Source organism: Sciurus carolinensis, chromosome 6 (assembly GCF_902686445.1).
Source record: "Sciurus carolinensis chromosome 6, mSciCar1.2, whole genome shotgun sequence".
NCBI classification, from domain to species: domain Eukaryota; kingdom Metazoa; phylum Chordata; class Mammalia; order Rodentia; family Sciuridae; genus Sciurus; species Sciurus carolinensis.
The window spans coordinates 107,807,737-107,821,604 of record NC_062218.1 but is presented as its reverse complement, the minus strand read 5'-3'; the positions used below and the strand labels follow the sequence as shown (position 1 = coordinate 107,821,604).

Here is a 13,868-nt window from a genome sequence, read left to right as displayed (position 1 = left end):
TCATCCATCCCTCCATCCCTGAACTACTGCTGTGACTGGGGATTTGAGTTTCACTAATTACATTTCAACTGCATGCTTCTGCCTGAAGCCCTCAGTAGGTTCAGTTTCCCTAGAAGCAAAGTTGGAAAAGATGGACATTGAAACATAAATCAGGGTGGTCTTATAAAGAAAAAGGGGACTACATGCTGAACAACTAAACTAGTAAATATTTACCAAAGATACTTCATGTACTTCAGAGTGTTTTCCTAACACTTATGCAATGAGATCCTCCCCAAAACATTACAACATAGGTCTTCTCAGTTTTTTTTTCTACAAAAGGAAAATGAATTTAGAAATATGTGACACGTCTAAAACTACCCAAGAGAGATCATAAAATTCCACATTCAACTAACTCATATTATTTATGAGTAGATCATCCAAAATGATCTTTGCAGCAGAAGGGTCTGATGCCATTTTGATAGGTGACAAGAGTGGATGAGAAAATCATATGAATTTCAGACACTTTCTTGGAAAGAAAAACACTTTAGTATTGGTAGCTACTATTCTTAACTTCGATTTGCAGATGAGAAAAAACCTTAACCAAGGAATACAGATATGACAACTTGTCTAAGGTTTCATGGCTAAAAACTCAAAAAGCAGTGGTTTGATCTAAGGAAGCTAAATCCAAAATTATATTAATGATTGCTATTGTTTGGATCTTAGGTATCCCCCAAATATCCATGTGGTAAAGGCTTGCTCCCCAGGATGGCACTATCGGAGCATATTGTGAGATGGCCTTTAGAAGGTGGGACCTAGTAAGAGGTTTTAGATCACTGGGAGAGTGCCCTTGAAGGAGACTGTGGGATCATGGTCTCTTTTCTCTACTGCTTACTTTCTGGCCATGAGGTAAGCATTTTTCTGCCACCAAACACTCCTACCAAGATGTCCCACCAACTTGCCACGGGCCCCAAAACAATGGGGTTAATGGACCATGGGCTGAAAGCTCCAAACCTATAGGCCAAAATAAAGTTTTTCTGTTTATAAGCTGATTATCTTAGTGGACCATGAAGAGTTAAATACATGACAATTACAATCATAGCCTAAGCAAGTGCCTCTCTCTTTTCTTTTCTACTTACGTAAGTGCTACTGATCCTTCGACATCATCTTTTATAAAACCTCCCTGTCTATTCCAGTCCCAAGCATCTCTCCTCTCAGAATTGAATTTTTTTTGATACTGGGGACTGAACCCAGGGGCATTTTATAACTAAGCCACACCCCAACCTTTTTTTTTTTTTTTTGAGACAGGGTTTCACTAAGTTACTTAAGGCCCTGCTAAGTTGCTAAGGCTGGCCTTGTACTTGCAATGCTCCTGTCTCAGTCTCCCCAGTCTCTGGGATTATAGGACTGTGCCACCATGCCTGACTATTCCATTCATTCTGACTCTAAAAATTCAGTATCATATAAAAAACATGACAAGTATGTATGTTTTATCCAGTTCATGTCAAGTGTACAAAACATGCTGAACTAAAATTTCATATGAGCATCTTCTAGGGGTAAAAGCTGTGGGGGATGCAAAGGTCAAAAAGAAGTTTATGAAATGACACAAACAGAAACACTGTTATATGGTAGTAACTGCTACTTAAAAGTGTTAAAGGTTTACTTACATACAAAGAAAGTCATTCCCTAAGGAAACCTAGGTATGTTTCACGGAAAAAATAACATTTACAATGAGTCATAACCTATCATTACACATTTATGTCAGAAAAAATAACCAACTTGTTTGGCTACTGGAGAAAAGACTCAAAAAGAGAAAAGAAGAAATGGTGGGAAGGAGGAGGGGATACATTAGAGTTAGGCTACGGAAGACTTGAATAGCAGGTTAAGTTCAGGACTTCCACTTTTAAAAGGAGCTACACAAGAAGTAAAGGATTTTAAGCTAAGCAATGAAAACATGAGCTATGTAGTGGAATAATAACCAAGGAGTATGGCAGATGGATTGTTAAAAAGTTAGCCTTAATGGAAGTGAGTAAATTACTATGGCATAGTCAGTCATTCATGGGAAATTAAGAAGCAATTAAAGATAATATTGTTAAAGAATATTTAATGGATGTTAAGTTAAATGAAAAAACTATATACAACATATTAACAGAAAAAAGAAAGCATACCAAAATGTTAAATAATAATTAATAATGGCTTTTCTTTGGATGATAAAAGACTGCAGATAAAGGCTGAGAGTGTGGCTCAGTGATAAACACTTGCTTCATATGCATGAGGCCCTGGGCTCAATCCCCAGCATCACACACAAAAAATTATGCATAAAGTTTTATTTTGTTGTTAATTTTATAAACTGTTTAAAATAAAAATGATAGTCAAAATTAAAAGTATTAATTTTTTAAAAATCATAGCTCTCAAGGGCAACAGGAAGCTTACTCTATTTGGATTTCCAAAGCAGCAATGGCCAATGAACCTTACCTTTGGGATCCACTTTCCTCCTAGGAAGTTACCACAAGTGGGGCACTTAGGTGGTTTGTGCCTAGTGACGTATGTAAAGGAGCAACCTGGGCTGGTGCATGTCCCATGGCCTCGGCGAGTGTATGTAGTGGTCTGTTTAAAAATAATAATAAAGTATGAGACTCAAGATCGAACTCCAACCCCTCTCAGACTCTGCTGACCATTGTAACAATTATCAGACAATGGTAACTGCTATTGATTGAGCAAGGTAGCACACAGTGCTAAATGCTTTACCAATATCTCATTTAATAACTCAGCAATGTTACTGAGTAGGTAAATATTATTACTACTTAGGTTCAGAGTAGTTAAATGCTTAGTCTCAAATCACATAGTGACTCAAGGGCAGAGCTGGACCTAGAACTGAGATGTTTCTGATTCTTGGTTCAAGATTCCTTCTATGCACCTAGATGACTCAATACTTCAAAAAATTTGCTTCATCTTTGTTGTTACTAGTCAAAAATCAGAGAAACTAGGACCTAGAATTCAGATGTAAAAATAGACCCCTGATCATGAAAAAAATAATAATAATAATAAGAGGCAGAAACAGAAATTAAGTCCTTTGACATTCATTGGAATTTAGTTGTTTGCATATGAATGTAATCATCCATTGGCTCTCAGCATCTCTACTAATCTACCTTTGAGCAAAATGTATTACAATGGTTATTACATTTCAGCTACAAATGGAAACGTTTCATTTCTAGATTAAAATCGAAAAAAAAAAATTTCCCTATCAGATTTGTTTTGTCACTTATGTTTCCTCAACTATTAATTCCAGCTTCCTTTGCCTGGCCAAAAAGCAAAAACCTTCCTTGGGAAATACCAAACTGCAACTAGCTACCTCTGCCAGGGAGCATAAAGAAAAGATGATTATCGAAGCAGTATGAAGTAAAGGATGAGTGCAAAGTGGCATGGCACCCGGGTAAGAGACCAAGCTCTGGGTTCCAACTTTGCCATTAACAAACTGGATGGCCTGGGAGTAAGTCACTATACCTCTTGGGCCTTGGGTTTTCTCCTCTGTAAAAATCACCTGCTCTTCCTATTTCACTGGTATCTTGAGGAGGAAATGAAGCAGAGAATGAAGAAACATTCACTTAGTAAATAGCAAGATACTATAGGTTTGTGAGAGATTAAATTACCAAGATGTAGAACATCTCTGATTTTTTTCAGACTATGACCGGATACATAATCTTCATAGTGAATAGTCCCAGGAAACAGAATAAAAATTTAAGTAAGTTCATTCTATAAGTGAATTACCATGGGAATTTCAAGATGACAGAATAGAGAAAGTCACTTTTCTGGCTGCTCCATGGCATGAAACCAAGAAAGCAGACAGGCAGTTTCTCAGTAAGGTGGGTGAACAAAAAAGAAAAAAAAGGGGGTGGGGATGGTGATCACGAATTCAGGAGGTTGGAAATAAGGAAGAAATTTCCAGCACCACAGCTACTGCCACAGCCAGAGTCACCAACCAGAGCAGTCCCTCTGCCAGCAAAGTGGAGGCATGAGGGAATTAAAGGAACCCACATTTTTATGAGACCTGAGGCGTGTCTGGGTATGGAGAATTTAGAAATCAAAGACAGTGCCCAACAAAACAGAAAGGTATGCTGAATAATATCCTTGTGCAGGAAAAAAGCCACTATCTCTCCAGGCTGTGTGCAGAGGACAGAGAAAGGAACAATTTCGCAGCCTCGGTGCAGGGGACCAGCAGTTGAGGAGCCAGTTTCTGGCAAACCTGAGTTTGGCCTGAAATACAGCATGGCAAACTCACAGTACACAACACAGAGTATGCCTAATGACCATGAGAAATTCAAACATGGAGAGAAGTTTACATAGGGGACAAATGGTTGTGGAAACCCACCCAGCTGTCCACAAGCCCCTCCAACCCAGCTGGGAGAGAGGCGCCTGGCTGGGAACTTGGAAGGGCATGAATGGGAGAGATTGAGTTTGATGACTAAACTCAAGAATAGGAAGTGAGAGGACTGCAGGAGATGCAGTGGACTAAGAATTGGCTCCTCCACCACACGAGTAGAACCCAGGGGAGATCCCCGGGGTATAGTCTTTCCGTGTGTAATGGCAACTGCTAGACCCTGGAGATGCACTGATTTAAAGTCTCCAGACAGACTAGCATTCAACAAAGAGCCTGGAGCCCACTTAAGCCTAAACCCTGCTTCTAGGAGTTTGGCCTGTGGGATTAACTCTCAACCCAGCAATCCCAACCCAGCACTGTTGAGAAGGGAAACAGAATCTTCTGAACTCCAACAGACACAATTCTTTAACTTTTCATCAAGATTTCTTTTTTTTCTGTTGTAATTGTAACCTCAATGGTTCATGGACATTTATACATATTCATATTTTTTTTCTCATTTCTAGCATTTTTGAAGCCAGTTATTTTTCATGCTTCAATATTTCAGGGTTAGGATATTTGATTAGTATATTTGTTTTGTTTTGTATTCTTTTATTTTTTAAAAATTTTTGCCATATATATTTTTTCTCTCTTTTATCTGCTTGCCTTCTCTCTCTTCTTCTGCTAACAGCCAATCTCTATTGTTTTATCTTTCACACTTTTTACTTTTTACTTCTTCTTTTTACTTTTTTACTTCTTCCCTCATAATCATCACATCGTAAGATCACTTCTGTTCTCTCCCATTTCACCATTTGAAATTGTAAATCCTTTTTCAAACTTAACTGTTTTTACTGTGGGCAATAACTGATCATACCATTTGTTTATTGTGACAATTAGCATTGTAGATGTCATAGCATAAACTATTTGGTTTAATGCTGTATATTGTTTGCATTGGTTATTATCTGTCTCCCCCAAAACGGTGAGGTAGTGGAAACCTTCAGGGACACTACGAGTATACAGGGTAGAAACTCTACTACCTTGGATTCATTATGCTAGATGGTAGACACACAAATAATATGAAAAAGCAAGGGAACAAATCAGTCCCAAACAAAACAAGACACTTCAAGAATAGAATCCAATAACACCACTGCGGAAGAAATGTCAGAGGAGGAGCTTAGAAGGTACATATAGTTGAAATGATTTGCAAGCTAAAGGATGATGTAAGAAGTGAAATTAAAGAGAAAAAACAGGAAGTAAAAGGTCACTTCAAGAAAGAGATTCTGAAAAAAAATCAAGCAGAAATCATCAAAATGAAGGAATCAATAAATCAAATTAAAAATTCGACTGAAAGCATCACCAACAGACTACACCAGTTGGAAGACAGAGTTTCTGGCAATGAAGACAAACTATATAATCTTGAAAATAAAGCTAACCATGGAGAAAAGATGTTAAGAGACCATGAATAGAATATGTAAGAAATATGGAATAACCTGAAAAGACCAAATTTAAGATTTATCGGGATAGATGAAGGCTTGGAGATATAAACTGATGGAATGCACAATCTTTTCAATGAAATAATAACAGGTAATTTTCCAAACCAAAGAATGAAATAGAAAAATCAGATACAGGAAATTTACAGGATCCCAAATATACAAAATTACAACAGACCCACACCAATGCACATTTTTATGAAAATACCTAACATACAGAATGAGGATACAATTTTAAAGGCTGCCAGAGGAAAAAACAGGTTACATTTACAGGGAAACCAATCTGGATCTTAGTTGATTTCTCAACTCAGACCCTCAAGGCTAGGAAGTCTTGGAATAATACAAACCAAGCTCTGAAAGAAAATGGATGCCAGATAAGACTACTACACCCAGCAAAATTAAGCTTCAGAATTGACGATGAAATAAAAACCTCAGAACTGACGATAAATAAATGTTAAAAGAATTCACAAGTAGAAAGCCTGCACTATAAAACATTCTCAATAAAATATTTCATGAGGATGAAATGAAAAATAAAAGTAAAAACCAGTAAAGGGAGGAAGTACATTAGAATAATAGTTAATCAAAGGAGAAACTAATTCAAATTAAAAACTAGAAAGAAACCAAAATGACAGGGAATAAAAATAATTTCTCAATAATAACACTGAATATTAATGGCCTAAATTCAATCAAAAGATAAAGACTAGCAGATTGGATTAAAAAGCAAGACCCAACAATATGCTGTCTTTAAGAGATTCAGCTCATAGGTGAAGACATGCACAGACTAAAGGTAAAAATGTGAAAAAACATATCACTCACATGGATCATGTAAACAAGGGTCTCTATCTTCATATCAGATAAAGTGGACTTTAAGTCAAATTTAATCAGAAGGGACAAGAAGGCCATTTCATCCTGCTTAAGGGAACTACATATATATCAACAAGATGTAATAATCATAAATATTTATGCACCAAACAATGGAGCATCTAGACATCAAACAAATCCTTTTCAATTTTAAAAATCAAACAGATCACAATACAATAATACTGGGTAACTTTTAACATGCCCTCTGTCACCACAGGATAGATCCTCCAAACAAAAACTAAATAAAGAAGCTATAGAACTAAAAAATACAATTGATAATTTAGATTTAACAGACATATATGGAATATTTCATCCACCAATGACAGTACACTTTCTTCTCAGCAGCACACAGATCCTTCTCTAACACAGACCATGTTATGTAAGCTATCACATATGATGGCATACAATTGTAATAGTAGCTTAATATACTTTTAGCATCTACAGAGTTGTTTTGATAGCTCCCTTTCCATTGAAATTTTTGTGTTCTTGCTTTTTTCTTGATTAGACTTTAGATTTTTATTAACTTTTAATTGTATATTTCTTTTCTATTTCACATATTTTTCCTCCTACTCTTATTTTTTCCTTCCTATTACCTAATTTTTAAATAATTTGATTGTTAATCTAGTTTCTTTCTGATATAAGTACTTTAAGTTGGGCTGGGGAGATGGCTCATTTGGTAGAGTGCTTGCCTTACAATGCCTTGCAAGCACAATGCCCTGCGTTCGATCCCCAGCACCACAAAAAAAAAAAAAAAAGTATAAGTTATAAGTGTTCATCTAAGTACTGTTTCATCCCAGAGATTTGGGTGTTTTAAGCTTTTATTATCAATTAGTTCAAAGCACTTTTTATTTACTTTTCTTGTGCTTTCTTCTTTGACCTGTGAGATATTTATAAGTGTGCCATTTAATTTTGAAGTAGCTGAGATGTGGGGGTGGGGTTCCACATATTATTAGGTAATTGATTTCTAATGTAATAAATCATTAGGAAATAGTCTGCATGATTTCAAATTTTAAAAAAGTAATGGAAATGCTTTTTATACTGATTGTATTGAATACATACATGTCAAAACATGTCAAAACTAATCAAACTGCATACTTCAAATACTGCATTTTCTTGTACTTCAATTTTACCTCAATAAAGTTATGAAAGTAATAAAAAAGAATTACATGATCTTGGAAATACTCCTAAACAGTAGTCTACAGAAATGACTTCAGAGATTTGTGATTACAGATCACATCTTGGGAGACTGAGGCAGGAGGATCCAAGTTCTGGGTCAGCCTCAGGAACTCAGCAAGACCCTGTCCCAAAATTAAAAAAAAAAAAAAAAAAAAAGAGTTGGGAGCTGGGGCTATAGCTCTGTGGTACAGTACACCTGGATTCAATCTCAGGTACTGCAAAAAAAGAAAAGACACTAATGTTTGGCAGACACTTTTTAGAACATTATTGTCATTTCCAAGAGCACAGGACTAAGAAGAAATAAGGAGTTTCTTCAGGTTGCAGCAGCTTTTCCTGTTTTAAGACCCTACAACTTTTTCATCCAAGAATATACTGCTTAGTTGGGGATGGTGGCACATGCCTAGAGTCCCAGTCACTTAGGAGGCTCAGGCCTCAAAACAACGATGATGAAAAAAATCAAAGAATATACTGCTTATCTGCAACAGGAGTTGAAGATAATATATAAACCCTAAAGAAACTTACTAACATAACCAAAATAAAGTTAATAGCTAATAAGTCATTAAAATGGAAAAAAATGGATTCATAAAAATTAAATGAAAAGAAAGCAGAAAAACTGGATGGGACAAACGGTAAGATAAAATAATAGTAAGATAATAATTATATTAAATAAAAAGACCTTAAGCTCGCCAATTAAGATAGACTGTGGCTGGGTATGGTGGCACACGCCTGTAATTCTAGCGGCTTGGGAAGCTGAGTCAGGAGGACCTTGAGTTCAAAGCCAGTCTTAGCAAGGGTAAGGCACTAAGCAACTCAGTGAGATCGTGTCTCTAAATAAACTACAAAATAGGGTTGAGGATGTGGCTCAGTGGTTGAGTGTCCCTGAGTTCAATCCCTGGCACCCAAAAAAAAAAAAAAAAAAAAAAGACAGATTGTGGGATGGGGTCGTAGCTCCATGATACAGCATTTGCCTATCAAAGAGGGGCGAAAAAAAGAAACTCTAGTCAGAGCAATTAAAAGAAAGAAACTAAAGGTATACAAATAGGTAAAGAAGAATTCAAACTATCACTATTTGCTGATGATAAGATTCTATATTTGGAAGATCCGAAAAATTCCACCAAAAATCTTCCAGAACTAATAAATGAATTCAGCAAAGTAGCAGGATATAAAATCAATACCCATAAATCAAATGCATCCCTACACATCAGTAATGAATCCACTGAAAGAAATAAAGAACACTACCCCATTCACAATGGCCTCAAAAAAAAATTAAAAAATAAATAAAAATAAAACAAAACCTGGGAATCAATCTAACAAAAGTGAAAGACTTCTACAATGAAAACTACAGAACATTAAAAAAAAAATTGAAGAAGACCTTAGAAGATGGAAAGAACTCCCATGCTTCTGGATAGGCAGAATTAATACTGTCAAAATGGCCGTACTACCAAAAGCGTTATTATACACATTTATTGTATATTTCTAGTAAAATCCCAAAGATGTTCTTCATAGAACTAGAAAAAGCAATCACGAAATTCATTTGGAAAAATGAACTGAGACCCAGAATAGCCAAAGCAATCCTCAGCAAGAAAAGTGAAGCAGGAGGCACCACAATACAAGACCTCAAACTATACTACAGAGCTATAGTAATAAAAACAGACATGTAGACCAATAGTACAGAATAGAAGACACAGAGACAAACCCACATAAAGGATACCTCAATACTAGACAAAGGTGACAAAAATTTTACTGGAGAAAAGAGAGCTTATTCAACAAATGATGCTGGGAAAACTGGAAAGTCACATGTACAAAATGAAATTAAACCCTCACCTCTCATCCTGACCAAAACTCAACTCACTGAAGATCAAAGACTTAGGTACTAGAACAGAGATGCTGCAACTACTAGAAGAAAAAGTAGGCCCAAATCTTCACCATGTTGGCCTAGGACCTGATTTCCTCAACAAGATCCCTAAAGTGCAAAAAGTTAAATAAAAAATGGGATGGACTCAAACTAAAAAGCTTCTTCTCAGCAAAAAAAATAAATAAATAAAATAATAATAATAATGTGAAGAGAGAGCCTACAATTGGGAAAAAAATCTTTACACCACATGCACCTCAGATAAAGCATTAATCTCTAGGATATATAAAGAACTCAAAAAACTTAACACAAATAACCCAATCAATAAATGGGCTAAGAAACTGAACAGACACTTCACAGAAGATATACAATTGATGAAATAAATATACAAAAAAACATTCAACACCTCCAGCAATTAGGCAAATGCAAATCAAAATTACAGTAGATTTCATCTCACTGTAATCAGAATGGTAATTATCAAGAATACAAGCAACAATAAATGTTGGTGAGGATGTGGGGAAAAAGGTGCACTCATACATTGCTGGTGGGAATGCAAATTGGTGCAACCATTATGGAAAGCAGTATGGAGATTCCTAAGAAAACTTGGAATGGAACCACCATTTGACCCAGTTATCCCACTACTCAGTTTATACCCAAAGGATTTAAAATCAACATACTACAGTGACACAGCCATAGCCATGTTTAGAGCAGCTCAATTCACAATACCTAAACTATGAAACCAACCCAGATGCCCTTCAACAGATGAATGGATAAAGAAAATGTGACACATACACATACACACACACACACACACACACACACACACAATGGAATATTACTCAGCTTTAAAGAAGAATGGCACTTGCTGGTACATGGATGGAGTTAAAGAATATCATGCTAAGTGAAATAAACCAAACCCCAAAAAACCAAAGGCCAAGTGCTTTCTCTGATAGGCGGAAGCTAATTCACAATAAGGGGGCAGGGGGAGTGGGGATAGGAAAGAGTAGAGTTACTTTATATTAGGTAGAGGGGAGTGAAGGAAGGGGGAGGGGTACAGGGGAAGGAATGATAGTAGAGTGAAACAGACATTACTACCTCATGTACATGTATGACTACATGACCAATGTGATCCTGTAATGTGTATAATCAGAGAAATGGGATAGTGCACTCTATTTATGTATGATCTATCGGGGTATATGGATGCACTCCACTGTTGTGCAATTAATTAGAACAAATAAAACTTAAAAAATTTTAAAAAAACACTTTAAATACCAAGATATAACTTGTTAAAAGTGAAAAGACAGAAAAAGATACACCTTAATATAACAATAAAAAGAAAATAGGTCAACATCAGACAAAGTCAATTACAAAGTTAATATACTAGAGATAAAGATCTTTCCATAATAATGGAGGGGTCAATTTATCAAAAGAACATAACAATGTTATATGTTTATGTACTTAACAAGCTGAGTCCAAATATATGACAGAAAAATAGAACTATAAGAAAAGACAAATCTGCAATTTTTTTCTCTAAATAACTGATAGAACAAATACTAAAGGATAGAAAAGACTTGAACAACACAATCAATCTGACCTAATTTGACATGTATACAACACTCCACTCAACAGCAGAATACACATTCTCTTAAAATGCACACAGGAATTTAAGATAGACCATATACTGAGCCATAAAACGAAACCAAATAAATTTAAAAGGACTCAGGTTTTATAAACCATAAAGTTCTGATGATAACAAAATTAAATTATGAATCAGTAACAGAAAAATATATGCAAAATCACTAAATATTTGGAAAAAAGGTAACACACTTCTATGTAATTCAAAGAACAAATCCAGAAAGTATTTTGAACCAATTAAAAAAAGAACATACTAACAGAATTTGTTGGATGCCACTAAAGTAGTGCTTAAAAGGAAATTTTACAGCACTAAGCAACTACATCAGAAAAGAAAGGTCTCGAATCAATGACATCAGCTTCCACCCTTAGAAATTAGAAAAAGAAGAGCAATCAATCAGTGAAATAGAAAACAAAAATAGAGAAAATCAATCATACCAAAAGCTGGTTCTTGGAGATCAATAAAATTGATAAACTTATAGCTAGGCTTATCAGGGGAAAAAAAAGGAGGACCCAAATTATCAGAAACAGGAATGAGAGACATTAAATCACTACAGATTCTACAGATATCCAAAGGATAAAAGAATTACCACATGATCCAGTAATTTCACTTATGGCTATATATCCAAAAGAACAGGAAACAGGGACTCAAACAAACACTTGTACACCAAAGTTCATAGCAGCACTTTTCACAAATAGCCAAAAGACAGAAACAATCCAAATGTCCATGGAAAGATGAATGGATAATAAATGAATAAAATAAAACTAAAAAAGTAAAATTAAAAAAAAATTTTAAATGAATGGATAAACAAAATGCAGTATATACATACAGTGGAATATTTAGACATAAAATTCTGGTATATGGTCTGAGAAAATGAACCCTAAAAACATCATATTAAGTGGAAAAAGCCACATGCAAAAGTATTATATAATATTTGTATAATTTCACCTACCACAAGCACCTAGAATATGTAAATTCTTAGACAAAAGGTAGAAGAAAGGTTACAATGGATTGGTAGGAATGGAAAAATACTATTTAATGAATATAGAGTTTCTACTGGGAAAAAGTACTAGAAATGGATATTGGTAATGACTATGCAATACTGTGAATATACTAAATGACACTGCACTGTACACTTAAAAATGGTTAAAATGGCCAGGTACAGTGGCGCACAACTATAATCCTAGCTACTTAGGATACTGAGGAAGGAAGAGCACAAGCTCAAGGCCAGCGTTGGCAACTTAGCAAGATCCTGTCTCAATATTTAAAATAACAGAAAGAGATGAGAAAGTCAGGTGATGGCAGAACACCCCTGGGTTCAATCCCCAGTACTGAAAGAAGAAAAGGTTAAAATGGTCAATTTTATATTATGTGTACCTTACCACAATTTTCTTAAAGGGTAATAAGGGAATGTTTATTAGGAACTTTGTGTCAATATAATTGACAACCTAAATGAAATAAACATGAAAGACAATATACAAAGAGCTCACTCAAAAGTAGATAATCTAAATAGTCCTATGTAGCTGGGCATGGTAATGTGCAACTGTAGTCCCAGCTACTCCACAGGCTTAGGCAGGAGGATCATGAGTTCAAGGCCAGCCAGAAGGAAAAGCAAGACTCTGTCTCCCAACTCCTCCACCACAAAAAAAAAAAAAAAAAAAAAAATCCCATGTATATTTTAAAATGTTGGACTTGAAGTTAAAAACCTTCTCAGAAAGAAAACTCCAGGCCCACATGACTTCACTGGTATTCTATCAAACACTGTAAGAAATAATGTGAATACAACATAAACTCTTTAAGAAAATAGAAGGGGAGAAATAGTTCCCAACTCATTTTATGAAGTAAGCACACAAAAACCAGACTAAAAAGAACATTAAAGACCAACATCCCTCATGAACAGATACAAAAATTCTGAACAAAATTTTAGTTGATCAAATCTGACAATATATAAAAGAACTAATAGGTCACTGCCAACTAGGGTTCATCCCAGGAATGTTGGGTTGGTTTAACTTTGGAAAACAATGAAGTTAACCACATTAACCAACTAGAAAAGAAAATCCATACAATCATCTCAATAGACACAGAAAAAGCATTTGACAAAAATCCAACATTCATTCCTAATGAAAACGTCTAGAAAGCTGGATGAAGTGGCCTACACCTATAATCTCATCAATTTGGGAGAATGAGGCAGAATAACTGCAAGTTTTGAGACCAGACTCAGCAATTTTGCAAGAAAAAAATCTCAAAATAAAAAGGATGGTGATGTAGTTCAGGGGTAGAAGCCCCTTAGGTTCAATCCCAGTAACCCAATCAACCAACCAACCAACCAAAAAACCCAACAACAACAAAAACCTCCTAGCAAATCAGAAATAGAAGGAAATGTCCTAAACTTAATAAATGGCATCTACAAAAAACCTATAGCTAACATCATACTTAATGGGGAAAGACTGAATATTTCCCCCAAGATCTTATCTGCTCTTAGCACTTTTATTTAACATTGTACTAGAGGACCTAGACAAGGTAATA

At 35.4% G+C, this 13,868-nt stretch overlaps 1 protein-coding gene across 2 annotated transcripts in view; it reads right to left on the bottom strand.

Annotated features, from left to right (window-relative positions):
- The window catches only part of Hmgxb3 (HMG-box containing 3), a 59,559-nt gene that overhangs the window by 35,353 nt on the left and 10,338 nt on the right, over positions 1-13,868 (bottom strand). For both annotated transcript variants that reach the window (XM_047555079.1, XM_047555080.1), the window contains exon 6: positions 2,452-2,583. In XM_047555079.1, the coding sequence (XP_047411035.1) occupies positions 2,452-2,583 (132 nt within the window). The remainder of the gene's footprint in view (positions 1-2,451; positions 2,584-13,868) is intronic.